Genomic DNA, 24816 nt, shown 5'->3' with positions numbered 1-24816 from the left:
CTTTAAATGGCCCAGACCAGTGAAGCTTCTCTGTCTGGGAATGCAAAGAAGTTTAACTGCACATTTAATTCCTGTGATATCTTAATATATGGAAGAAAAAAAGAAAAATGCATACCACTCAGTTTTTCTACAAGATAAAGAAATCTGTCAGCACGAGTCTTTGGGCTTAAAAGTAAAATTACAGAAAAATTTCTGGGAGCTCACCAAAACTTGTTAATGATCGTCGATGAAATATTTTACAAGATATTTACAAGCCCGTAGCATGAGAGATAATCTGGTGTTTTCTGGTATTCCAGAGTCTGCCGGAGAGGACCCGGAAACGACCGTGAGAAGCTTCATTAAAATCCACCTGAAGCTGCCGGAGGACACGGTGAAAAACATAGGGTTCGAAAGAGTGCATCGCATAGGGGCTCCGAAGACAGGAAGCGGGAGACCACGTCCTATTGTAGCCAAATTCGGCCACTTCAAGCAGAAGGAGCAGGTGAAGAGTTGCGGCAGAGAGCTGAAAGGAACGGATTTCAGCGTGAACGATCAGTTCCCCAGAGAGATCCTGGAACGACGCAGGGTCCTCTTCCCAGTCCGACGTAGTTTTATCCAGAAAGGCTCCCGGGCTGTCATCGCCGTGGACCGGCTCTACGTGGACGGACAGCTCTACCGCGACCCTGGCACCACTCCATGGCTGTATTGACCGCACACCAGATAAGAATCCGCTACACTATTCTCTTCACTCACACTCTCTTGTATTAACTTTTGCTTAACTATGTAATTTCAGTTTGCTAATTTAGTATAACGTCACCGTCACTCTCCGCCAATGCTTTAATTGGAATGTTTCTGTTTTTATTTCTTTTTTCCTCTCTCTCTCTTGTCGCGCACCTTGCTCTTTGGTTTATTTGCGTCTCTTTTCTATCACTATGTCGATCACCTGTTTCCCTATCCATCCACAAGCGACACTGTCTATTTCTACATGCTTACTCTGCACGATCACGCACACACATGCGTTTAAAGGCAACACATTTACAACAGCCACACAGCGCACACAGATATAGGACACATGCACACATTTGCTCATATTAGTTATTATGCACACACATAGTCAGACCTATGGAGCTTCTTGCCGCGCATTTTCTTCTCTTTACTTACCAAAAAAAAAAAAAAAAAGATGTGTTTCCATTTTCCTCACCCGTCTAAGCGAGACACACAGCGTACATCATTAGCCACAAACACACAACTATGGGCATGCTAAGATTTGTCACATGGAATGTGCATGGAGCTGGCTCTAGGGAAAAAAGGTTAAAAATACTTAACCAACTTAAAAAATTACAGGCAGACGTTGTTTTATTACAAGAAACCCACATGCCTGTCACAGGTTTGAATAAACTCAAAACACCTGAGTTTCCTAATGTGTTCTCAGCCTGTTATAATTCTAGACAAAGAGGAGTAGCAATTCTAATACATAAAAATATTAATTTCACAGTACTCAATACAGTTATAGATCCAGAGGGCAGATTCCTAATCGTCAAACTATCTATACTTAACCAAAAGCTAGGTATTGTAAGTATATATGGTCCAAATGTTGATGACCCCTCATTCTTCCACGGTTTTTTTAGTACACTCTCCGAACACCTAGACTGCACAATTGTTCTGGGGGGAGACCTCAACCTGGGACTAAATGAAGAAATGGATAGGCTAAATACAGCAGGAACTCAGCGTAACTGGCAGTCCGCAAATATAATCAAACAGTATATGAGCGACTTTGGTCTTTGCGATGCATGGCGCTCCCTTCACCCCAACAGTAAGGAATATTCTTTCTTCTCACATGTCCATCACTCCTACTCTCGTCTGGATTATTTTCTGGTCAGCAGCTCACTGCTGAGTAACATTACAGACACTGAGATTCATCCTATAGCTGTCAGCGATCATGCTCCTGTATCTTTAACACTAATACAGATGAATAATACTACACCAAGAAAAAAATGGAGATTTAATACATCACTGCTCAAAGACGAAGAGTTTATCAAATACTTTAAAAAAGAATGGACTCTATATTTAGGCTTTAATGACATTCCTGGAACATCAGCATCTGTCCTCTGGGAAGCAGGGAAAGCCGTGATGAGAGGTAAAATAATCTCTTTCTCATCACATAAGAAGAAAGAAGAAAACAAAAAAATTCAGGAACTAGAGAAAAACATCAAATCCTTAGAAAAAGCCTATGTGTCACACCAAGATCAAGAAATATTAAACAAAATACGCAAGACAAAACTAGAATTAAATGAAATTATTAATAAAAAGACTAAATTCTTAGTACAAAGACTTCGCCTGCAAAATTATGAACACGGTAACAAATCCGGACAATTTCTTGCTAACCAGTTAAAAATCAATAAAGAAAAAACAACTATATGTGCTGTTAAAGATTTATCTGGGAATACAATATATGATCCTAAAAAAAATAAATAAAATTTTTAGGGATTTCTATGAAACTTTATATACACCACAAATAAACCCATCTAAAAACGAAATTGATCAATTTCTCGACAACATAACTCTTCCAAAATTATTAGACACCCAAGCAATGGCACTGGATTCGCCACTGACGCCAGGTGAACTCCAGGAAGCTCTGATAAGTATGCCCAATAATAAGGCTCCAGGTCCAGATGGTTTTCCAACAGATTTTTACAAAGAATTCTGGACAATTCTGGCACCAGTTTTTCACAGGATGTTGCAGGAAATCAAAGAAAATGGTAGACTACCACCAAATATGAACTCTGCAAATATCAGTCTCTTACTAAAACCCGGCAAAGACCCTGTATATCCCTCAAGCTATCGTCCAATATCCCTTATTAATGTAGACCTTAAAATAATCTGCAAAGCTCTCTCAAAGAGATTAGAGAAAATAATCCCCCTTTTAATTCATCCTGACCAAACTGGTTTTATAAAAGGTAGGCACTCATCAACAAATACACGTAGATTACTTAATTTAATAGACTACTCATGCAGTAAAAACACTGAAACCATAATATTTTCTTTAGATGCAGAAAAAGCATTTGACAGAGTTAACTGGAAATTTCTATTTGCAACTTTACATAAATTTGGTTTTGGACCCTGTTTCATAAACTGGTTAAAAATATTATATAACTCCCCAACAGCTTGTGTCAGAACAAATGACCAAACATCCTCCCGCTTCTCTCTTCTGAGGGGCACCAGACAGGGATGCCCACTCTCCCCTTCACTGTTTGCAATTTTTATTGAGCCATTAGCAGCAGCAATTAGACAGGCTACAACAATTAAGGGCATAAAATGTAAGAATATAGAACATAAAATCAGCCTTTATGCAGATGATGTGTTACTTTTTCTCCAAAACTCACAAACCAATATCTCTGGGGTAATTGCATTGATAAATTCCTTCTCAAGTGTCTCAGATTATTCAATTAACTGGTCGAAATCAACAGTTCTTCCGATTAATTGCTCCTTCCATAATTCTTCTCCTTCCCCACTGCAATGTGGAAATATAAAATATTTAGGTATTAATGTCTCTCCTAAACTTTCAGAATTAACTAAATTAAACCACATCCCACTTTTAAAGACAGTAGAAGGCGACCTGGCTAGATGGAAATCTTTACCCATATCACTCATGGGAAGGGTCGCCGCTATAAAAATGATGATCTTGCCAAAAATAAACTATTTATTTTCAATGATCCCAAATAAGCCATCACAAGATTGGTTCAGATCGCTAGACTCGTACATTTCTAAATTCCTTTGGAAAGATAAACCCCCACGTATCAGCTTAAAAACACTACAAAGGACCAAGGATAAAGGAGGATTAGATCTGCCTAACTTTAATCACTATTTTTTAGCCAACAGGCTTCAGTTCATCTCTAGATGGTTTAAACACACCCTCTTAGATGAACCTTGGATAGATGTAGAACAGGCACTATGTAATAACCTAGAAATTTCAGACCTACCATTTATCAGCTCAAACATCAAACGACATGAATGCTTTAAAAGCATCAATATTAGCTCTTCTCTGACAGCATGGTGGGAGTTTCTAAAAATGACAGTCTTCATTAATCCCATGCAAACGTACACCTATCTGGAACAACCCGGACATATTACAAAACAATAAAATGATAAACTTTTCAGATTGGAGTTGCAAAGGAATTAAATACTTGGAACATATATTGGAAGGAACAGACTTTATTTCGTTTGACAGACTAGTTATACAATATGGGATCAACAAGAAACGATTTTTGGAATATCAACAAATTAAATCCATAGTAAAAAAGAAATTTAATCCCAGTGAAGCTGAATTACAAACACCACCAAGTGTGGTACAATTTCTTAGTCTAAAACCCCCCAAATTATTGTCTAAAATATACAGAACACTTTCTAAAATAGATGAATCAATATCCCTTCCTATTGCAAAATGGGAAGCAGATTTATCAATCAACTTAGACCCAAACCTTTGGTCTCAGATATGCTTAAAAACCTTTCAATGGATCAGAAATCCCAGTTTGCAATTAATACAATACAAAATATTACACAGAGTGCACTATACTGGTCATAGGATGTTCAAGATGGGCTATACGCCTTCCAACAACTGCTCACACTGCACAGCAAATACACCGGACAATTACATCCACGCTCTTTGGTTCTGTCCACCAGTTCAGAAATTTTGGCGTGAGATATGTGAAGACTTATCAAAGTGTCTGAAATGTAACATTCCAGCCTCCCCTTTAGTATGCTTGCTGGGCAACTTGGATGAGGTCACTGCAGAAATAAACACAGCCCACGTTGTTTTTACGGCCCTATGCATTGCCAAGAAAATGGTCCTCATTAACTGGAAAAATAAAAATAATCTTAATTCTAACCAATATAAAAACCATCTAATAGATCACATTAGTCTTGATACAACCTCTGCCATCACATTTGATCAATCCCTTTGGGCTCCTTTGATCGGCTTTATCACCTAGTGGGGGTGGGGGGTCATGGTTTGGTCCTGCCTTCGCTATTGTGGTTGATGTGGGGGTAGGGACGGCCTTAGGGCGTCTGGGGAGTCCCTAGGGACGTTTCCCTGGAGGGCCTAACCTGGGGGCTGTGGCCATGACCTGGTTAGAAGCTCTGGGGCTCTTGGATGGTGTTTTCCTTGTGGCTGCGTACAGCGGAGATGGGGGAGGGTCTGTGCTGGCGGACGTTGGTTACTGGCCTGGTAGCCTGGCTGCCCCTGGGAGGGTCCGGGACGGGCGTGGAGGCTTGGGGGTCTGGGGGTGCTCCGCCCCCCGGTCTGGGGTGCTGGCCGGGCCTTGGGGGCTTGGGTCCTGGCTGTTGTGTCGCCGGAGCAGTGGGCGGGTGGGTGCAGGGGGGCTCAGCCCCAGTGCAGGGGACCTCTGGTGCATCGGCCCAACTAGGGGGCTCTCTAACTGGTGGGGAGGTTGTTACATCTTTGCAGGTGGTCTCCTCACTACAGGAGCTCACTCTGCAGGTGGGGGGAGAGATATAGGAGAGGGGGAGAATGAACTCAACCTGGGTGTCTATTGTCTTGTGTAGTTTGGGAGATGATTGGATGATGGGGTGGGTGCAGTTTTCTCTGGGGTGGAGTCGGGTGGGCTGCCCCGGACTCTGTGGGGCTGGGCAGTGCTGCTGCTGCGGGCCCCGGTCCGGATGGGCCTGGGCCCCCTTGCCCTGGTGGGTTCCAGAGCGTGGGGGTGCCTACTGGGGTCAGCGGGGGAGCTGGCCCCAGGGAGGGGCCGCTTGCCCCTCCCTTTCTTCCCTCCCCATCCTCAGCTGCCTCCCTATTCCCGCTCTACCACACCCACCCACACACGCAGGGCTTGGGGTGCAGGTATGTCACCAGGGTGCAGGGGTGGCACTCCCCCTCTGTCCCCTTCTGGCCGCCTGTGCCTCAATTTTATTCTGCAACCTAGACATCCACATTACTCACACTCTCACATAACACATACATATAGGGCCTTGGGGGTGGGCACGTTTTACAGCATCCAGAGGATGGTCGTTGTACTCCAACCCACCTCTGGCGCTGGTGCCCTACCCTCAATTTTAAATGCATTTAGACACTAAGGGTTTTCGGGAGGAGCCGTGCTGCTCTCTGAGAGGAAGCTAGTACCATGCTCTCCTGAGTTTTAAATGCACTTTAGAACAGCACACAGCAACACTACATATGAGCGGGCGTAGGGAGGTTTGAGGTCTTCACTCACCCCGGTTCTGTTAGCCGTCAGGGCTGGGGGGCTGGGAGGAGGTGCTGGCCGTCAGACTGGGGTCTGGGATGCGGGGCCTCCCTGCTACTGCAGATAAGGAGGTGGTCCGCTTGCCTCCACCCCAGAGAGAAGGGTTACATCTCCTGGGTCTAGGTGCGGCTTGCCCCTCTGGGGGCGGGGGTACCTGGACCTGGGATATAGAGTATGTTTGGGGAGTGCGACTGTCTGTGCAGTGTCTATTTGTGTCTGTCTACACGTTGGGTGAGTGCCGAGTATTTGGTTGTGCATATGGGGGTGGGAATGCACGTTTGTGTCTGCGTGTGCCTGTTCGTCTGTGTCTATATGTCAGGTTGGGTCTTAGACTCAACCTCTCTGGGTACATCTCAGGCCCTCTAAAGTACGGAGGCCTATCTCCCCTCACCACACTCCCTGCCGGTGGCTGATGCCCTCAGACGTTGGTGTGTTGGTGGTCCTTGTCGTCTGGGGCTGGGCGCTCATGCATGTACCGGCTCACTCCTGGCGGCCGATTGGCGGGGCCGGGCGCCTGTGGCCCGGCTGGGCTCCTTCCGGGGGGTGGGATGCCCTCAGGCCTCTGGCCTCTGGGCCTGAAGCTCGGTCCTCTCTGCCACAGCTGGCTGCCGGCGGAGCCCGCGGGCACGCCACTGCAACCCTCTCTGGCCTCTGCTCCGTAGCTGCGGGGTGACCTCTCGTTTGGGGCTCTACTCAGCTCTTCCCAGGAGGGTGGCACGGTTCCCCCCCCCCTTTGGTGGTCCTCCTCGGGTCCTTGTACTCTGGGGCCTCTGGATATCTGGGGCCTGGATCTCCTCCATACCTGCTTCATGCCCTGGTGGACGGGGTTATGGCTCCCCACACTCCCTAGCAGATCGTTACATGGAGAAACCTTTGGAATACAAGCATGCTGATCCACACAGGTGTGCACACAGGTGTACACACGGGTGTTCACAGACGCGGACTACACCTTTCTTGGCTGCTGCCTCAAAGCACATTGTGCGCTGTCTATCTTGCGTGCTGCACAATATCGTTTATTATTTAGTATCTACTGTTATCTACTGCTAGCTAGTTTATTGTGATGGTGCTGTTTTTATTATGTTGCTCTTTGTTGTTTGCTTTCTCTTCTGTTTTTTTTCTCCATACAGGTGATCCAGGCGTTTTGTTTGTTTGTTTGTTTTTTCCTTTCTTCCCCCCCTTCTCACCGTCTTTTCTCCCCTTTGGTTTTCTTTCTCTCCCTCTCTTTCTTTCATTCTTTCTCCCTGTCCTATCCCCCAGTCACGTCTGTCCCGTTTGTAGCAACCGAAAATAAAATAAATACATAATTATAATAAAGATCAATCAAATGGACCAATATGGCAAGGCCATGATGATCCACTTGGTAAAATAAAGCCGCTTGGCATCTTTCTTGGCCTTAAGACAACAATTCTGATGGCTAAAGATCCAAACGGGACACAAAAAAAAAAAAAAAGAAAAAAAGAAATATTTTGTAGTATTGTAGTATGAATGCCTGGAAAAACCCCAAACAAACAGACTGTAAAACCTGCAAAATATAGTTAAAAACCCAAAGTTTATGTCCTTCTTCAGTCTTTGCTGGGCCAATTCTGCCTCCCGGGCTTTATGTTTCACACCACTGAAGTAGAGATTGAAGAGGGGTGGAGATTAAAAAATACTTTGAACTTTCAGACGTTTTCATACCAGGAACAGAAACCAATCAATCGCGGCTGATACAAGAGAAAACATTTTATTCATTACAACCATGAAACTTGGGTTAGACCATAAACACATCAGGAAAGTGTTTAATGAGGTTTTAAATCACCAGATTAAAGAATCTGTTTCCCCTCAGGCTTCTTTTTGTAACCTCAGTTTCTCTTTAACACACAAGCTTTGGCTGTCCATCTTCTATCTTTGGTTTGCAGCTTCATATTGCTGCATTGTTGAATGCATCATTCCAGCGTGCTGAAAACCCACAGAGGCTGATGCAAGTGTTAGAGAGCAGCTGTTTAGCATGCAGAGTGGAAAAAGAAGGTGTTGCTTTAATCTGTGGGAAATGAAGGGTGTGGAGCCACTGCAGGTGTAGTGGGTGGACGCCCAGTGGAAGAATATAACACGAGGCACGAGGAACGTGAAAATATTGTTGTGTGGAGTGAATGAACAGACTGCAAACACGTCTCTCTTCTTAAAAATCTTTATTAATTATACCAGCGACACATTCAACCATCCATTTAATATTTTTATGAAATGTTCGTCTTGCTCTTTAAGTTAAAACAAAGTCGTCATCCGTTTGTGAATGAAAAAAAAAATATGTGAAGAAGCTTTTCACACAAACTGACCTGAAGTCAGCCGCAGAAAGAAACACAACCATAAAAACACCTCAGAGTGCCAAAAACACCAAGACCGAACGCACACTGTTAGTCCTGTAATCTCACACACACACACACACACACACACACACACACACACACACACACACACACACACGCAGATGTTTGTACCACGTAAGTGATTTTAGGTTTTAATCCAAGTTTTTTTTTTTTTTTTTAAACATGTGTGATTAAAATTTTCCAAACTGAGCATTAATCGGTTTGAAGACCACGCCTCCACGAGGGCCCGAGTCTGTGTGACCACGCCTTCCAGTCCGTGCCATGTGTTTTGACCTGATGAGCCCACGTTCACCTTGAATTTAAATAAAACTATACAACTGTGAAGTTTTTAAACAGACCACCTTTGTGCTGTTTGTGACGCTGCAACAGCAAACTCTCCAAACTCTTCAACTCTGTGCAGGTCGGAGTGCAATTCAGCTTCAGGATGACAAATCTAACAAGAATCTGACCTTTTATTTGCAACGTATTCCTCTGATAATCCTCAGAACAGCCACCAAACGGACCCTGCTGTTTGATAATTACGTCAGCTGAGCTTTCTATGAAGTACATTTGCCTCCAAATCCATCAAACGCACTTTCATTTACTTAGGAAAACAGGTTTAAAATTGTAATTTTATTATGATATTTTCTAAAGTCTCACAGTCTCCGGGTTTAAAGTTAAAACAGACCAGTTAATGAGCTAAACGTGAGGATATTTCACACACTTCAATAAGTTAAATATATTCACCAGCCTGTCGTTTCTATTGAATTTTAAAGTTTACCCTCTGAGGGAGGAAACTCGCAGCCGTTTCTGCTGAACTCTCAGACTCTTCCTGATCCTTCGCTGACAGTTTTTGGCTGTGAAATAAAGAATTTGAGGCCATCCAGTGACGAACCTTTAACAGAAGAGTCCATCCTGTGAAATACGACAGTAAAAATAAAGCTTAGCTTAGCATAAAAACTGGACATGCAGAGAACTGGAGCCTGGATCACCTGACAGCAGCGGTAAAGCCCACCAATTAAAAATGTTTTATGTGCCGGATGACTTATTTCCCTCGATTTCATTTTTGAGGACGGGCGTTTGGACGTGGCCAGTAAAACAAACTCAGACTGCTCCCATGCCAGTTTCACTCATGATGTCATGTTCAGACTCAAGCGCGTCATCTCACTGTTCTCACTGGCATTAAATCTGCATCCACCTTTGCAGACGTGCTCAGAAACTACACACTGTTGTGGCTCCCTTATTATATACTTTTTACACTTAAACTTAAAGCAAACACACAGACTCTATAAACTGGGGGGACTTCCCAAAGTTATCTTAAAGTCAGTGAAAATGTAACAAAATACCAAAATTTAAACTAATCACCAAAAAAACCCAGAAACAACTTTCAAAACAACAAACCGCCGGCCTTCTAAAACAGCCGGGGTGGCGTGCCCGAGCGTGCCACGTGTTCGAAACCCAGAAGCTCTGTTTTGAGATCTCGATGAGCTCGAGCCGAGAGTCAGACAGGAAGAGACACACAGACAGTGACACTTCAGAGTCAGCAGTGATTCAAGTTAAAACTCCAAAAACAAACATGGGAGCAGTTCGAGAGGTCGAAGGCTTTGCTGTGCTTCTGCTCGCATTTCATTTATCCGACTCTCACACTTTCAGTTCTGGACAGACCACCTGACAACGAAGCCACCTTAAACTCATTTCTCAGTAAGACCGCAGCTCTGCGTCCAGATTTCCTCGTGAGCATCTAAATGTTTCAAAGCTGCAGGAAACCAGTAAAAATCTGTCACGCGAGAAAAATTCTTCTCACAACTATTTCTACATCAAAGTGTCTGAACAGCTGCGGCAGATGCGCCGGTGGAAGAGTCTCCAAACGCAGAGCGCACGTCTCCCGACGTCTGCTGGAGCCGCTCAGCTGGTCTGGGTTCACTCTCTGTAATCAATCGTTCGCCAATTTATCGATCAGCTGCAGTCGCAGCTCAGACTCTGTCTCCTGCCGTCTTGTTGTTGAGTCCCAGAGCCTGAACCACGTCCACACTGAGGCCGCTCTTCAGAGTCCTCCTCACTGAAACACACAGAAACAACGTCAGCATTACAGGAAGCTGGGGCTCAATTTTCTTCTTCATTGATTTTGATTCTTTTCACAAAACTCTTCAGAAAATCTTCAGCCCAAAAATAAAAAGTTAAAAATATCTCCTGCCTCAAACTCATTTCTTTGTGTCTTTGGGGCTTTAACATCTTAGAACAGACCAAAGAGGAGGCTCGGGTGGACCAGCGACTCCCAGCTTCTGCCTGATAACAACCATTTTACTTGGAAGAAGAAAAAAAAGCAGCCATTTATCTGCTCCTAGAAGAGAACGCTTGAGGAACTCGTTCCTACAGTTCTTTATAACACGTCTTTCTGTGCTATTCCACACATATTTCTCTATTATACCATCTTTCAGCCTTTTTCTCAGATTTATAGTGTAAATGTACTAATTACTCATGTAATCTGCACTAGTTTCTTGCACAGTGTCAGTCTTAGTCATGCAAATGTAAATAATAATCATCATCATCATCATCATCATCTCCTCGAATCTGAGAAGCCAGAAGCTGCAGATTTGTGCGTCTTTTGCTTTAAAACACCTCGTGAAGGTCAAACAGTCCAAAAATGTTCCAATCAAAGATTTCAGTTTATCGCACTGCCGCCAAGTTACTTAGAAATGAGTCTGCAGCCTGCGAGCAGCAGTTCATCGTGTCCTGCGCTCAGCAGTAGGATGGCTGGACCTGATGATTATCTGCTGCTGTGGACAGATTTACTGAGGAAGTGCAAACAGTGATATGAAGCTGCACAGATATCAGCTTGTTTTGGACACACAGCTGCTGTTGTGTCTCCACGCAGTCTGAACCAGACTGAAGCTCAGAGGACTCGACCTTCAGCAGGACGGGTCCCTAAACCTTAAATAACACAGCAGGGGAAAGCGAGGGGCAGCCGCTTCCCCTCGCTCAGGTTTCGCTCTTCAGGTCGTTCTTTGGAAAGCAGCGTTGCGTTCATCAGTTTAAACTGTGAGTGGAAAAAAGTGACTAAAGTAAAACAAAAAGAAGCTTTGAAGAATTCTCAAAAGCAAAAATTTAAATATGAGTGAAACCGTCTTCAGCTGTGTTTGACCAAATCATAAAATTCACTAAAATTAAATAACAAACAAATACATAAACGTGAAAGATTTAAAAAAGAAATGTGGTTTTTCTTCTGGGTGCCCCTCAGCGGGCTTCTGAAAGTTAGCCAGTTAGAAGAAAGCACGTATGGAGGGCGGAGCTTAAAGAGACAGGCGCTCATTTCAGACAGATGATGAACTACATGAGACTCATTTAAATGAAAATGCTGATTTTAAGCTAATAGACTGCTTTTGCAGAAATGCACCCTGGGAGTTGAAGTCACATAAAGCCTCGACTACACTCTGTTAGGGACCGCTGGAGACCCGAAGGCTCAGCAAAGCCAACGCAGCCTAAACGCTCCGCCCACAAGTCTGCAAGGTCACAAAAAAAAATTAGGCACGTCCTCGCACTCACCATCTGATGACGTCACAGCGAATCAATATTAAGAAGTAAATTCATACTCACGTGACTTCCTATTCAGTCGGGACCGCTTGCGGTTCTTGGGGCTGGACGATCTGCCGGAGGGATTCTGGGTAACAGACTTGACGAGTCGGTCCATGATCTCATCTGTGGCGTCGTCCTGGGAGCTCGTCTCGTCTTCTTTGGCTAAAGACATCTTGGGCGGCTCCACCCTGCCGAGACCTGAGGACCAGAACCGGAACATTAGCCACGAGCAGGAACGCGATAAGGAGCAGGGCGAGGGCGCCTGGGTGTTCCCATCCCCAGCTGCACAAACTGGTTCAGAGTTTAGGAAGAGTATTTATCCCAATTTTCTAACTTTTGGCTTAATTTCAGTGTGACGCAGCATCTGCCAGACTCACTAGACGACCGAATATTTAACTGTGATTGGTTTAAAAACAAAATTAATTCAGAGCGTGCCGAAACAATCGCTCATTACGTTAGTTTATAAATGGAGTCATTATGTTGATGGAAATGTTCGGAAAAGAAAACACTGCAGTTTCTTTTTTTCATTTTAACCAACCAGAGTAACTCTGAATGAGTTTCTACAGCGTCCGGTGGAGCGGCGCCGGCCGCCGATGGCTCTACTCAGATTTAAGCAAAAGAAAATGATTTCACTTTTTTCGCTGCAGCTCCAGCAGAGGTGAAAATATTCAATTTTTCATGCTTTCCAATAAAAAAGAAAAAGCTGATTTAGCGTGTCTGAGTTCAAATCACGGCGCCGTCACATTTTTCTGCGTCCTCACTCCGATGACATCAAAATGTGGGGAATGTCGTGCTGCAGACCGGATCTCAATGTCTGATTTTACTGGTTGAACGCTCATTTCTAGCAAAAGCAGCACGAGCCTGATGGCCTTAAAATGAAACTGATGCTGGAAGTAAACGTGGCGCTGACAGTCAGTTATTGTGGGAGTCGTGTGGAGGTGAAGAAAGCTGCTGGTCTTACTGCGGACGGCTCGGGAGCGCCTCAGGCCTCTCTGATCACAGTTCAGGGTGCTGGTGCGACTGATCAGCAGGTTCTTCATGTTCTCATGCTCCTCCTCCTGATCTTGGTCTGCCTCCGCTGCCATAGAAACGGGGGACGGGCTGTCCGGACGTGACACCGCCCCTGAAAACTTCTCCGTCTGAGGAAGGGAGAAAGAGGATAAGCCCACTTTAGAATATAATATCTGTAAACAGTGATTTAATCTCTAGATTGTAAATGTTTTCTTTTATTCCTCTCTGTTCAACAGTGAATTCTGGGGGCATCCTCTAAGGATGGAAGAAGCGTCACAAACTGCAGTTCCTCGAGTGGCCACTGGAGGCATACTCCAAAAGTGAGTCACTCCCCATAGACTTCCATGTTAAAATGTCCAACTTTACAGCAGAGTTAAACACATTTACAGCCTGCTGCAAAAAAATGTTTTGGTCTGTAAAGCTGATTTCCTCCTTTGCAATAATCACACAGGCAGTAAACTGATTTATACCTCGTCCATTTGAATTTAATTAAAGCCTGAAGATGGAGGCGTGGCGGCTCTGATTGAGAGGTGTGTTTGCAGTGGTTTAAATTGTACTGAAAGATCATCCGAGAAGTTCAGTGAGATTCAACCATTATATGAATCTGCTATTTAAAAACTACAAACCTGGGAAGCTAGAAGTCTGTGGGTTTTGGTGCCGTTCTCTAATTAATACAAATATTTGATATTCTATGTCGATAACGGTGTTAACTGATTGGCACTGGCTTAAATCAAGTAACTCAGATTTTGTGATTCTGTTGCCGCTGACCTCTGACCCCTCTGACAAGCAGGGGAGAGTCTTACCTCGGTGATCATCTTTCCTCGGGTCTTGGTGCGCTCTCGGTGAACTGCGCGTTTCCGTTTGATGGTGAGCACTCTCTCTCTGGTGGTGCGATATTCCAGAGCGAACTCGCTGATGATCCGACAGAAATTTGTCACCTTGACGTCTCTGACCGAAGACGACGGCTGACCCAGGAACAGCAGGAAGGAGTGGAACCTGGAGGAGGAGGTCAGTGCATCATCGTGCCGAGGACAGTGTGTGTGTGTGTGTGTGTGTGTGTGTGTGTGTGTGTGTGTGCGTGCGCGATGTGTCACCTGTTGATGACTCTCCTGTGGACGACCTTCAGGATGATGATCCTCTGCGTGCAGTCCTTCAGGAAGTCCGTTAGTTTGTTCTTCAGCGCCGCTTTGGTTTCATGTTTGGCCACCACCTTCAGGTTGTCCCATGATGCTTTGCAGCGTCTCTCAAGCTGGACCAGGTTCTCCGACAGCAGCTCAAAGTCCACCTGGAGAAAAAAGTAAACTAGTCAGCACCAGGTGATTTTACATCAGGGCGGCGTGAAGGTGAGAAGGACTGAACTGTACTTTGGCCGAGCGGGTGATGGCGGGGATCTCAGAGTAGATGTCAGAGGATTCTGGGTAATTTTCCACCACCAGGTTACAGGTGTGATGAAGCAGAGACTGACGGTGAACCGTGTCCTTCACCTCCACCACTTTCTCCAGGTAACTCAGCTCAAAGCCTTTAGCCTGCACACACACACACACACACACACACACGATGTTTGATCTCTGCCTGAAATCTCTAATCTTGACTCTTTGTTTAGAGGAATAACAAACTGGCCCTCGCTCTCAGAGATAACTTTTGGATGTAAACAAAGCACCGTGCACGTGTTTGAGATTCTTACCCATCACAGAGGCGTCTCATTGGCCAGATCTAAGATCCCAGACGAACTACCGCTTGAAGATACGTAACCATGGTAACCAAACCCCACCCATGACATGATCCAAGTAATGATTAGCACATGTGAAAAGTACACTGCACCTAGTAAAGTAAAGATACTTGAACTAATAGATCATCACCATCCAGCAGTGTCTGTTGTGACACAGGTCACTACTGCATTGCATTGTGGGATATTATATTACAACATTCCCACAGAAATAGCTTGGACGTGGTGTAGTGTCCAACAAAACAGCCCTACAGCGCTCTTTAACTGTTCTCTGTGACTTCAGCGAGGTCAAACAGCTGGGATCACTTCCTGGGATCTGTTTTTCTGACTCCACTGATTTATCAATGATAAATTAGTACATCAGAGGATTTGAATAAATACAGATAGTATGTGCAGGCTTTTTAAAGGCCTGATTCAGAGTGCCAGCACGTGGAAATAAAGCTTAAATCAAGCTCTTTCAACCTGATTTTATCTCACTTTTAATAACGTGCAAATACATAAACACAAACAAATGAAAGCTTCAGCCGAAAGTCCGTTTGAGAGCACAAACCTCCCTCTTGATACAGTACTGCAAAGTCTGAGCTTTCCCTTTAGAAATGTAAAATGCTGCTGCTGTGTATTTATTCTAGCTTGGTTTGCTAGTCTGTACAGTTTAAACTGTGCAGTGATGATGATGAGGAAGATGGCAACGACATCCTAACAGCGCCTTCAATCCCTTTCTGTTAGGGCAGCAAACACGATGCACAGCCTCTGGAACAGCCCTGCTTTGGTTTATGTTCAGTTTTCTTTGATGTGATAAAGTGAGGAGGACAGCAGCTGTTAGCAGACCTGCTGCTACATCCTTTTTAATCAGCCATTCAATATTTTAAGCCCTGGTTCATTTACTGTCACAGATCATAAAACTCTTCCTAAACACTGATGTATTCAGTTTTTATAAAGACGTCGGGGAATAAACAGCTGCTTCCATCTTCCTGTGAGTAGCCGTGCATACAGCCTGTCTGTGAGCAGCAGGGTGCAGTGAAGGAAAGGTGAGGCTGTGGCTCTCGTGTTGTGTAGCAGCTGCTGTCAGCTCAGATTAAAGCACCGCTGACCTCCCTGCTGCTGACTGGCTGCAGTCAGAGTGCTGTCACATGTCGCTGAACCACCAGGGAAAAGTGTTTTTAACCTGACAACCAAACTACTCTGTGTAGCAGCTGTTCAGTTTATTTGGATACGTCTGGAATATGTTATCACTGCCTGCTGCAGCAGTAAAATCACTCACATGCAAGTATGTTTATTTTAATAACGTGTACAAACTGCACATGAGTTTTTCTAACCATGGAGGGATTCACATTTCCTGCTGTGAGAGTTGAGAGTTTCTACACCTCTTGTCATGCTCTGTGTGTGTGTTTGTCTATTTAGACAGCTTTGTGGGTACAGTTAGGGTTGTGTTATGGTGAGGCTGAGCGGCTAGGGAAAGCATTATGTCCTCACTATGATATCAAAACTAGAATGTGTGTGCGTGCGTGGTTGGGGGATGGGGGGTTGGGTTGGGTCCCTCCTCACGTTGGAGCTGTTGAGGAAGTTTCCGATGGCGAGCAGTGTCGCCAGGATTCTTCTGAAGGTCTGATTGGAGGCGAGCTGCTCCATGCCGAGCTTCAGGTCAAACAGCGGTTCGGCTATCTCCTGCAGGGGGCGACACAGTCACAGCATTGCAGTATAACAGCCTAACTATAATCAGATCCAGTTTTTCTGTAATCTTGCTGAGCTGAACTCAGGTGACTTTCAGGTGTAAATCTTCTAAAGATCTGCAATCAGCTCGCTTACCTTCTCCAGAGCCTCGTAGTTCAGTTTGAAGGCCCAGAGCTGAAGGCGGGGGGTCAGGCCGTTGATGGAGGCCAGGGTGAGCAGGAACTGCTCTGCTGTGCCCAGAGGGAGGTCGGGATTGGCGAGCTGAGCCTCCTGGATCTTCTGCTTCTCCTCCTCTGTGGGGGTCATGGTCAGGATCTTCTGCTCAGGACAGAGAGAGCGCCCATAGCGTTAAAGTTGAAGATGAAACAGCAGACCGATCAGAATGTGATCCGTCCGCACACAGGAAGTCACCCCTACCTCGATGCCCTCTTTGCTAATGGCGAACTCGTCGAAGCTGAGAATGGCCGACTTGATGACGTGGATCGCTGGCAGGACGGTCATACCGATGTTGATGGCATTACTCCTCTTGGAGTCCAGAACCAGAATCTCAGTCTTCTTGGTCTCCGGTCCTTTCTGCACACAAGCGACATGTTAGAAACGCGACGAGTGCGACAGTTTTCCTGCTCAATAATTCCTCCTCCAGCTTTGGAAGCCGCTCGCGCACGACTAGCAGTGTCAGCGCTTCCTGTGATGTCATAAAGTTACACAGTAACACTTCTTAACAATCATCACTCTTAATGGTAAACTGATAGTTGGTTAAACTAAATACACTGATCATGTTTATTTTCTGTTTAGTATTCACTGCTTGTTTAATTTGTGGTTTGAGCTGAAACATTAAGTGTAAAAGTGAAGGGATGTTACAGCCCGCTGGAGCCCCCTGGTGGTCAAACTGTGGCAGAACGTTTTAAATGAGCTCGTATGTGTTTGACATTGGATACTCTTTCTGCAGCCTGCCTTTTTGTCAGCCTCTCGAGTGCATCTCATTTTGCTCTCTGTGGGTCTCAGGCAGGGTTTTAAGTTTTTTTAAGAGAATCTATCATCCACCCACCTTGGTTACAGGGAGCTCCTTGCCTTTGGACTCAAACAGATGCTCGAGGCGGGCGGTGTCCACCGCCACCTTATCCAGAGACGCCCACACTGTCCCCCGACCGAAGCGACACTTCTTCGGTCCGTCTGCCTGCTTCAGCTCCTTCCAGAACAGCTTCACCGTCTTCTTCTTCTTCTGAGAGGCCTCAAGAGGAGGAGGGGGGACACCTGGTGGAGGTGGAGGAGGAGGGGGTGCGAGGCCTCCTAGTGGAGGAGGTGGAGGAGGAGGGGGTGCAAGACCTCCCGGTGGAGGAGGTGGAGGAGGAGGGGGAGGAGCCCCCGGCATGCCAGGAGGGGGAGGAGGAGGGGGAGGGATTCCAGAGAGGGTGAAGGATGAAGCAGAGCTGTCGAAGGTGTCTATGTCCAGGACGTCGATGTCCTCCTCGTCCAGCAGGTCAGAAAAGTCCAGGTCCTTGATGCGTAGGGCGGCGGCGCTTAGCTGCAGCTGGTCCCAGGCATCATTGGAGCTGCCGGGGCCTAGCGGGGTCATCTGGGTGGTGTCCAGACTGCCGGCGTGCGCCTCGGTGTCGATGCTGCTCTGGTGCCGGATGTAACGCTTCTGATGGTGGATGGAGACACATTTATCAGCTTTACGTTCAACCTTCAAACTGTTTCACGCACACATGAGCCAAAACATGATGCGGCCCCGCAACTCCACCTGCTCTTTAGCACCAACGTGAAGCCAGCGGGCCTCAAACTGGAGCCACTGATGCAGGCGGGTGTGGGAGGGGCTACAACAAGAAAGCAGCACCACTTTAATAAAACAGAGGAGCTGCAGCAGCATGCTCTCTGTTATTGTTGCATGTCATGATTTGTAGAATAAATTTCATGAAAAGCAAACACTGATTTGTTCTGCTCGCCATGAACGTCGTGTCTCAGAAATGACCTCAGCACTCGTTACAGGAACTCTGCTGAGCTCCTCACAACATTTCAGAGAATCTCTAGATTCCTGTTGGAGAGGTTCAGCTCCTCACCTGAATGTTCTCATAGACCCAAGAAACTCGACTTATCCAGAGCATCATGTTTTGGCTCATACCTGTACAGTAACTCGGTGCATCAACTAAAACCCGATTCACTTTAAAGATAGATGCAGATAAGTGACTAAAGAACGAAGGATAAACAGAGTACAGAAACACTGCTTTTAAAAACCTGCAGATCCGCAGAGAAGAAGAAGAAAAGCATCTGCAGACAGAATAACGTCCTTCATGTTCTGACCTGTTCTTCAGCCAGTCGGGCTCGTGCCGCCTGCGTTGAGCCTTCCAGACTCTCCAGCTCTGCCCTGCGGGAGGCGCTGCTCTCGTTGGAGGTGGAGGACTCTGCCGAGCGCGCTTTGAAGCTGGACAGACGCTCAGTCACACGACCCCGAGCAGCCACATCGTCACCTGCTGGGAAAGGGAACGAAATCACAAAAGAACAGAAGAACGTTTTTGCAACTTTATTTATTGTCATATATATTAATAAAGTCTGGGATGTGCAGCGAGCTGCAGAAAAGCGGCTCTCTCACCAGGCACGAAGCTCCTCTCTTCTTCATTGGTGTCTGCAGCTGCAGAGGGGCTCATGGGTCCCGTCTTTGAGTAGAGCATGTCGAGCATGAACTTTGTGTCGTTGGATAACGTGCTGCCCTGTCGCTGCACAAGCGGTGCTGCAGACAAAAACACTGGTTTTTAAGTTTATACCAACAGACGGATTCAGGAGAAGATGTGTCCTGCAGTTCCTGTCTCTGCCTGTAGAGGGCAGCTGTAGGCTCTCACCTGGGTCATCCTGGGAGTCTGAAAGTCCGTTTGTGTCCAAACTGCTTGATGTTGAGTCTGAACACACACACACACACACACACACACACACACACACACACACACACACACAGTAAGCAGAAGAGTGGCTGTCAGCTCACACATTCACTCAATCTGGAGTCACAGGAGCAGCATTAACACCATCACACAGTAACAGAACCACGACGTGTACATCAGGAGGCTGTGTGCAGCTCTGCGACTGTAATGTGAAGCTTTACCGTGACGTGACGGCACTTCGGCTGCGCCCTCGTCCGCTGTCCCCTCCAAAGTTGACGTTACAGCATCATCAAGTGAGGGCAACTTAATCTCGCTCAAGTCTTTAGTCTTTCGCTTCCTCTGCCACTGTTGGGCAGCCAGGATGCGCAGGAAGGTGTCTCTGAGAAAAGAGAGAGAGAGGAGAGGGGGGAAGGGATTAGACCTGATCCCAGACTTCGAGGCTGCTTTGAGGAACCGGGAGGCAAACTCTGGACTTCTCGCGTCAAGTTAAAGAGGACCTTTTCAGTCTCTTCTCTTATTTCCTGTCTTCTTCTGATTGTTGCACTTTTGGACGATCATATTAAACAAAGGTTTGGCCAAAGCTTCAAATAAATAGGTCAACATATTTAAAAGCTCAGGTGCTACTTATGGAGGTTTGCCAATCAGGAGGGTGGGAGGCAAATTTCAGTGGAAAAGGTCCCCCTTAAGTTACTTTAACACCGAATCATCGCAGTCAAACTGATCTCAGATTCATTTTTATTCTCAACTGCAAACCAAACCAGCTCCTGGCAGATTAAACACCAGCAATTAGACTCCACCCAGAGTTACAAAAGACAAAACCAAACCAAACTCAGGACCGGAGGACGCCGTCAGCCCCACCACCAGCAACACACCCCTCCCCCCACATCCGACTCCGCAGCACTGAAACATCCCACCGGTGCAGATTTATGACTTTAATATGTCAGGATTTGGACGGACCGCTGAGCCGCAGAGCCAACAAACACACACAAACCCAAACACAGAATTTTTATATGGTGTTTTTATTATTCAGTTGTTCTTGGCCACCAAAGAATCTCTTCTCATTTCAGCGTTCAGAGGTCCGCGCTAATTTAACATTTTCTAGTTAATTTTATGAAATGAGACGCTCTTTGGTCACATGAGGGGGTCAGTTTGGATGCATGGTAATCATAATGTGTCTGTTTGTGACAGCGTGCAGTTTCCTCATCTATGACTGGTTCTACAAAGTTGGACCCGGCGATGGGCTCCTCCAAGAAAAGTCATATTTAGATAAAAGTGGAGCAGAAGCAGGAGATGCTTCTGAAAAGTCCAAACCACCTTCCAAACATAACCGACTGTGTTACTGCTGAAAACAGGGCCGTGTGGGGTGTTTTCTGACTCTTTGTGGTTGTTTTGCATCTTTTATCTGAGGTCACTTTGTACAGAGACACGGGGGTCCTGGTTATCGCTGCCCATCCACGCCTGTAGAGCAATTCACTGGGACTCTCACTTTGAAAGCATAAAGAGTCTTTAATAGTAGCAGAGATTTGGAGGCGTCTTAAGAGGTTTCTCTCAGCCAAGTGGAGAGAAACACTTCTCATGTGAGACATTGTTTTTATTGACAAGTACACAAGTTTTAGCTGCAAGCGTACTGAAAAGTACGCTATACCATGTATATCAATACACGTGTAGTTAGCTTATTTGTACCAGTACAGTGCAGTACAGTGGAGTGGAGAGCGGTACTTTTGGAGATGGAGCGGGTCCAGGTCCGGGGGACCGCAGAGCTGCCTGGTTCGGCTCTGCGATCGACAATCTGGGCTTCACGTCTGTGTTTAGTGGCTGCAGCTGCCTCCCAAAAATCACACAGCTACATTTTTGCTTCACTTTATGAGTTTCTATTGTTCTGGTCTGAACCACAGGAGGACAACAGATCCAGACCAGGACCAGGACCAAGAGAAAACTACAGGAGGGTTTGTGTGCTGGGAAATAGATAATCTACATTTAGCACAGAGATACTGGAGGATTTGCTTGTGCTTCTCATTTGTGTGAGACTTGAGCTGAGAACATTAGAGACGGCGTCACTTTGAGCTTCTTTGATCCGTTGCTGCACATCCTGCTGCAAAATGTGACCCCGCAGCAGCTAAAGACCCTGACATGCACACAGACTGCATGTAACGTGACAATGCATGAATGCATCCAACGCACGTTTCCATGCTACATCCCGCTGCTACAAACAAGCTTCAGCTTTCTTTGAAGGAATCCATGTTCATCTACTCTGAGCGTTTCCTTTTACAGTGCTGCTTTCTCTCTTTGGTCAGTCGACACAGAGCGGCAGCCATCGTTGGCTGAAAGATCACGACGAGACCGTGCACGGCGTCATTACACCGAACGACATCGGCGCAATTCTTTCACGCCGGTCGCCTCGTTTGAAAACCCAAAATGACATAAAAGCAGCAGCCTTAAATCTGCATTAAGGGAGTTTAAATGTCACTCAGACAGCGTCATATCACACAACCCAACCCACTGAGGTGATGCAGTCCAACCAACACACACACACACACACACACGGGTGAGTTACCGTCACTTTGAATCACATGAATTAATCACTTCCCGTTGACTCACCTTTACTCCAAACTACAAAGAGTCCTAAAGTTGATTTCAGTGATGACACACACAACCCAAACACAATCACCAGAGCCCGACAACCATTCCTGCAACTCCCAGCATGCAGTGGGGCTGCACCAGTACTTACTGAAACTTCCTCAGCACCGGCTTGTCCTGATTTACATTACAGTCAACTGGGCTGTAGAGACACAATACACATCTGAGCATGACACACGCACACACACACACACACACACACACACACACACACGGAGAGACACACCAGGTGCACCAGCAGGCTTTCATCATCCTGTTCAGGCAGCAGTTGCATGCTGGTAACCGGCTACTTTAACGTAAAACCTGCTGACAGGTGCTCAGCTGCATAAAAACCCTTAAAGGAGCCCCTTCAAAGTCAGACCTCTGTATATGTGGCCCAGCTTCTAACAATGAGACGATCCAGAGAATCACGTAAAAAAGCAGAAACCGAAACCAAACAAATAGAGCCTGAAAAGAAAAGCGTTCAGCACTGAGAGATGAATGAGGTCAGTTAAAGGTTCCCCTCCCTTATTGAAGCACCTGAATCCAGCCTGATGTGCAAAAGTGTTACTAGTCAAAGACTCATTTTATGCAGCTGAACACCAGACTGATGACTACAGACACACAGGACGATGAGGAGGCGCAGGAGGAGACGTGTACTTACCAGAAGAGCTCCTCATCCTCCCCAGAGCTGGGAGAGGAATAAAAGGAGACGGGGGGAAAAAAAAAAAAAAAAAAAAAAAAAAAAGGGAGCAGGAATTTTGGAGGAGAGACAAACAGACAACACATTATAATGTTATAACTGAAAGAGGAAGTGCGCCGAGAGTAAAGAGTAATAACGGCGAGAGCGAAGAAGCTGCGGCTGAACTTTTCACCGTCTGCAGCCCTTCTTACTGCATCGTCACAGTTTTTATCAAACTGAAAATCAGAGCCAAAAATCATCTTTGACAAAAAAAACTAAAAGAAAAGGTAACGAGACAACAACAACTTAAACATGGAAGAAAAAGTTCAACTAAAATGATCCAAAAAGATAAAAATGTCAGATTTTAAAAGATTGCAATAAAGATAATAATAGATAAGATAAAGAAAGTCCTAAAAAAGTATCGTTTTAGAAAGAAATAAAAACAACGTCAGGAAATTATCCAGGAAAACTGACATAATCCATCTCAAAATAATAATTACATTTTCCATAAAATTATCTGGATGCTCTATACACGGGATTAAACGGGAAAACATCAGCCAGGAATTTAAACACAGAATATAATCAAGTTTTTATAAAAGAAAAATAATGAAGGTTACAGATTAAAATAAACAACCCACAAAGTTCCAGAACAACGCTGGACCATTTAAAAGGCTAAACTTGATCCCTCCTGCAGTAATGACCCCGCACAGCGATGCCAGATACACGTGGTTTAACCGTCCGTTAAACAAACAAACAGAAAAAACAGAGCGCCCCCCCTCAAAAAAAAAATCAACTGATTCACTTACTTCGCTTTAGTTTTGGGCTCCGTCTTGTTGTCGAGCTGCTGCAGATTCGACTGGGAATTCTCGCGCAGAGAGAGATCTGGCGAGGATGGACTGTAACACACACACACACACACACACAGAAGAGAGTGAGAGAGAGACTGCTTTAAAAACATTGCTCTCTGCCAGTTCATTCCACCACTGCTCTGTGTGTGTGTGTGTGTGTGTGTGTGTGTGTGTGTGTGTGTGTGTGTGTGTGTGTGTGTGTGTGTGTGTGTGTGTGTGTGTGTGTGTGTGTTGCTCCATGTCTGCAGCGACCATCAAGAAAATCAGTGCTACTGTCAGCGTCTGGCTGGTCAGTGAGGAACATGTGACCAGATGTTAGATGAACCCTTAATGAGTTCCTGTTATAGCAGGTTTTTCACAGAGCTGTGTGGACAGCAGAGTGGATGCGACCGAGTCCACGGTGAGTAAGACTGAAAGCTAAAAGTTCAGCTACACCAGTTTACACAATAGTTGCCTTAAGCTTGTGTGGTGTGAGAAATATACATGATAGTGAGAAACGCATGTTATTGGTCTGTGATTTTGCAAAAAAACGTAAATTAAATAATGACAGTGATTGTGAATACTAAAGGGCATGGCAGCGGACAGAGTGCTGCAGGGAGCACTAGCATGACTGCAGAGTGTTTGTTAGTCGACAGCAGACAGGCAGGAGTCCTGGTTGCAGGTCTGAGGTCGGTCTCAGTGCTACAGACCTGCAGTCGGCCCGATGCTCCTCAGAGATGGAGCTGGTTTTGGAGAAGAACCTGGACTTCCTGCTTAGACCCAGAGACGACATGTGGTGGCTGAGGAAAGAGCGACTCCTAGTGGTCAAGATGCAGGACAGCACAGCGAGAGAGAGAGAGAGAGAGGGGAGGGAATCGGTGGTTAAATCAGAGACAGAACCGACACCAAGACACCCAGATGAGGGGAAAAAAAAAACAAACAAACAGAAAAAGAGCCCGAGATTAGAGGAAGAAAAAAAACATAACCAGAGGTGAGAGAAGGCGTCCACGGTGGTGTGATTTGTTGAAAATCACCACAACTGGAAAATCCTCCTGATTATTCTGCCATCACGACAATAATCACCTTTAAAAATATTTTTTTACACCCGTTTTTAAATCATCAAACCAGTCACTTAAATAAAACAAGAAAACTTAGAAGCATTAAACTCTCCTGGGATAAATCAGCAGATAACAATAATAATAATAATAATAATAAAAAAAAAACAAAAAACAAACAGGTAATAACACCAGCTGGCTAAC

The 24816-nt window shown here is 45.5% G+C and overlaps 1 protein-coding gene across 4 annotated transcripts in view; it reads right to left on the bottom strand.

The window, feature by feature from the left end:
- Window positions 1-8385: 8385 nt before the first annotated feature.
- Window positions 8386-24816, bottom strand: part of fhod1 (formin homology 2 domain containing 1) — a 48645-nt gene continuing 32214 nt past the window's right edge. The window contains exons 11-28 of one of the 4 annotated variants that reach the window (XM_084926802.1): window positions 24268-24375; window positions 23537-23626; window positions 22713-22739; window positions 22161-22211; window positions 19654-19811; window positions 19397-19453; window positions 19150-19287; window positions 18861-19030; window positions 17608-18204; window positions 16977-17132; window positions 16695-16877; window positions 16434-16553; window positions 14527-14688; window positions 14257-14447; window positions 13966-14158; window positions 13113-13290; window positions 12173-12349; window positions 8386-10637 (exon numbers count right to left, since the gene is read on the bottom strand). In XM_084926802.1, coding sequence (XP_084782928.1) covers window positions 10552-10637; window positions 12173-12349; window positions 13113-13290; window positions 13966-14158; window positions 14257-14447; window positions 14527-14688; window positions 16434-16553; window positions 16695-16877; window positions 16977-17132; window positions 17608-18204; window positions 18861-19030; window positions 19150-19287; window positions 19397-19453; window positions 19654-19811; window positions 22161-22211; window positions 22713-22739; window positions 23537-23626; window positions 24268-24375 — 2842 coding nt within the window. In that variant the 3' untranslated portion in view covers window positions 8386-10551. The remainder of the gene's footprint in view (window positions 10638-12172; window positions 12350-13112; window positions 13291-13965; window positions 14159-14256; window positions 14448-14526; window positions 14689-16433; window positions 16554-16694; window positions 16878-16976; window positions 17133-17607; window positions 18205-18860; window positions 19031-19149; window positions 19288-19396; window positions 19454-19653; window positions 19812-22160; window positions 22212-22712; window positions 22740-23536; window positions 23627-24267; window positions 24376-24816) is intronic. The other 3 variants (XM_084926810.1, XM_084926826.1, XM_084926818.1) reach the window with 3 other exon arrangements.

The sequence above is a fragment of the Perissodus microlepis genome, chromosome 1 (assembly GCF_051167445.1).
Source record: "Perissodus microlepis isolate ML-2025 ecotype Zambia chromosome 1, ASM5116744v1, whole genome shotgun sequence".
Classification (NCBI taxonomy): domain Eukaryota; kingdom Metazoa; phylum Chordata; class Actinopteri; order Cichliformes; family Cichlidae; genus Perissodus; species Perissodus microlepis.
The sequence above is the reverse complement of the archived record's forward strand: the minus strand, read 5'-3'. Positions and strand labels throughout refer to the sequence as shown.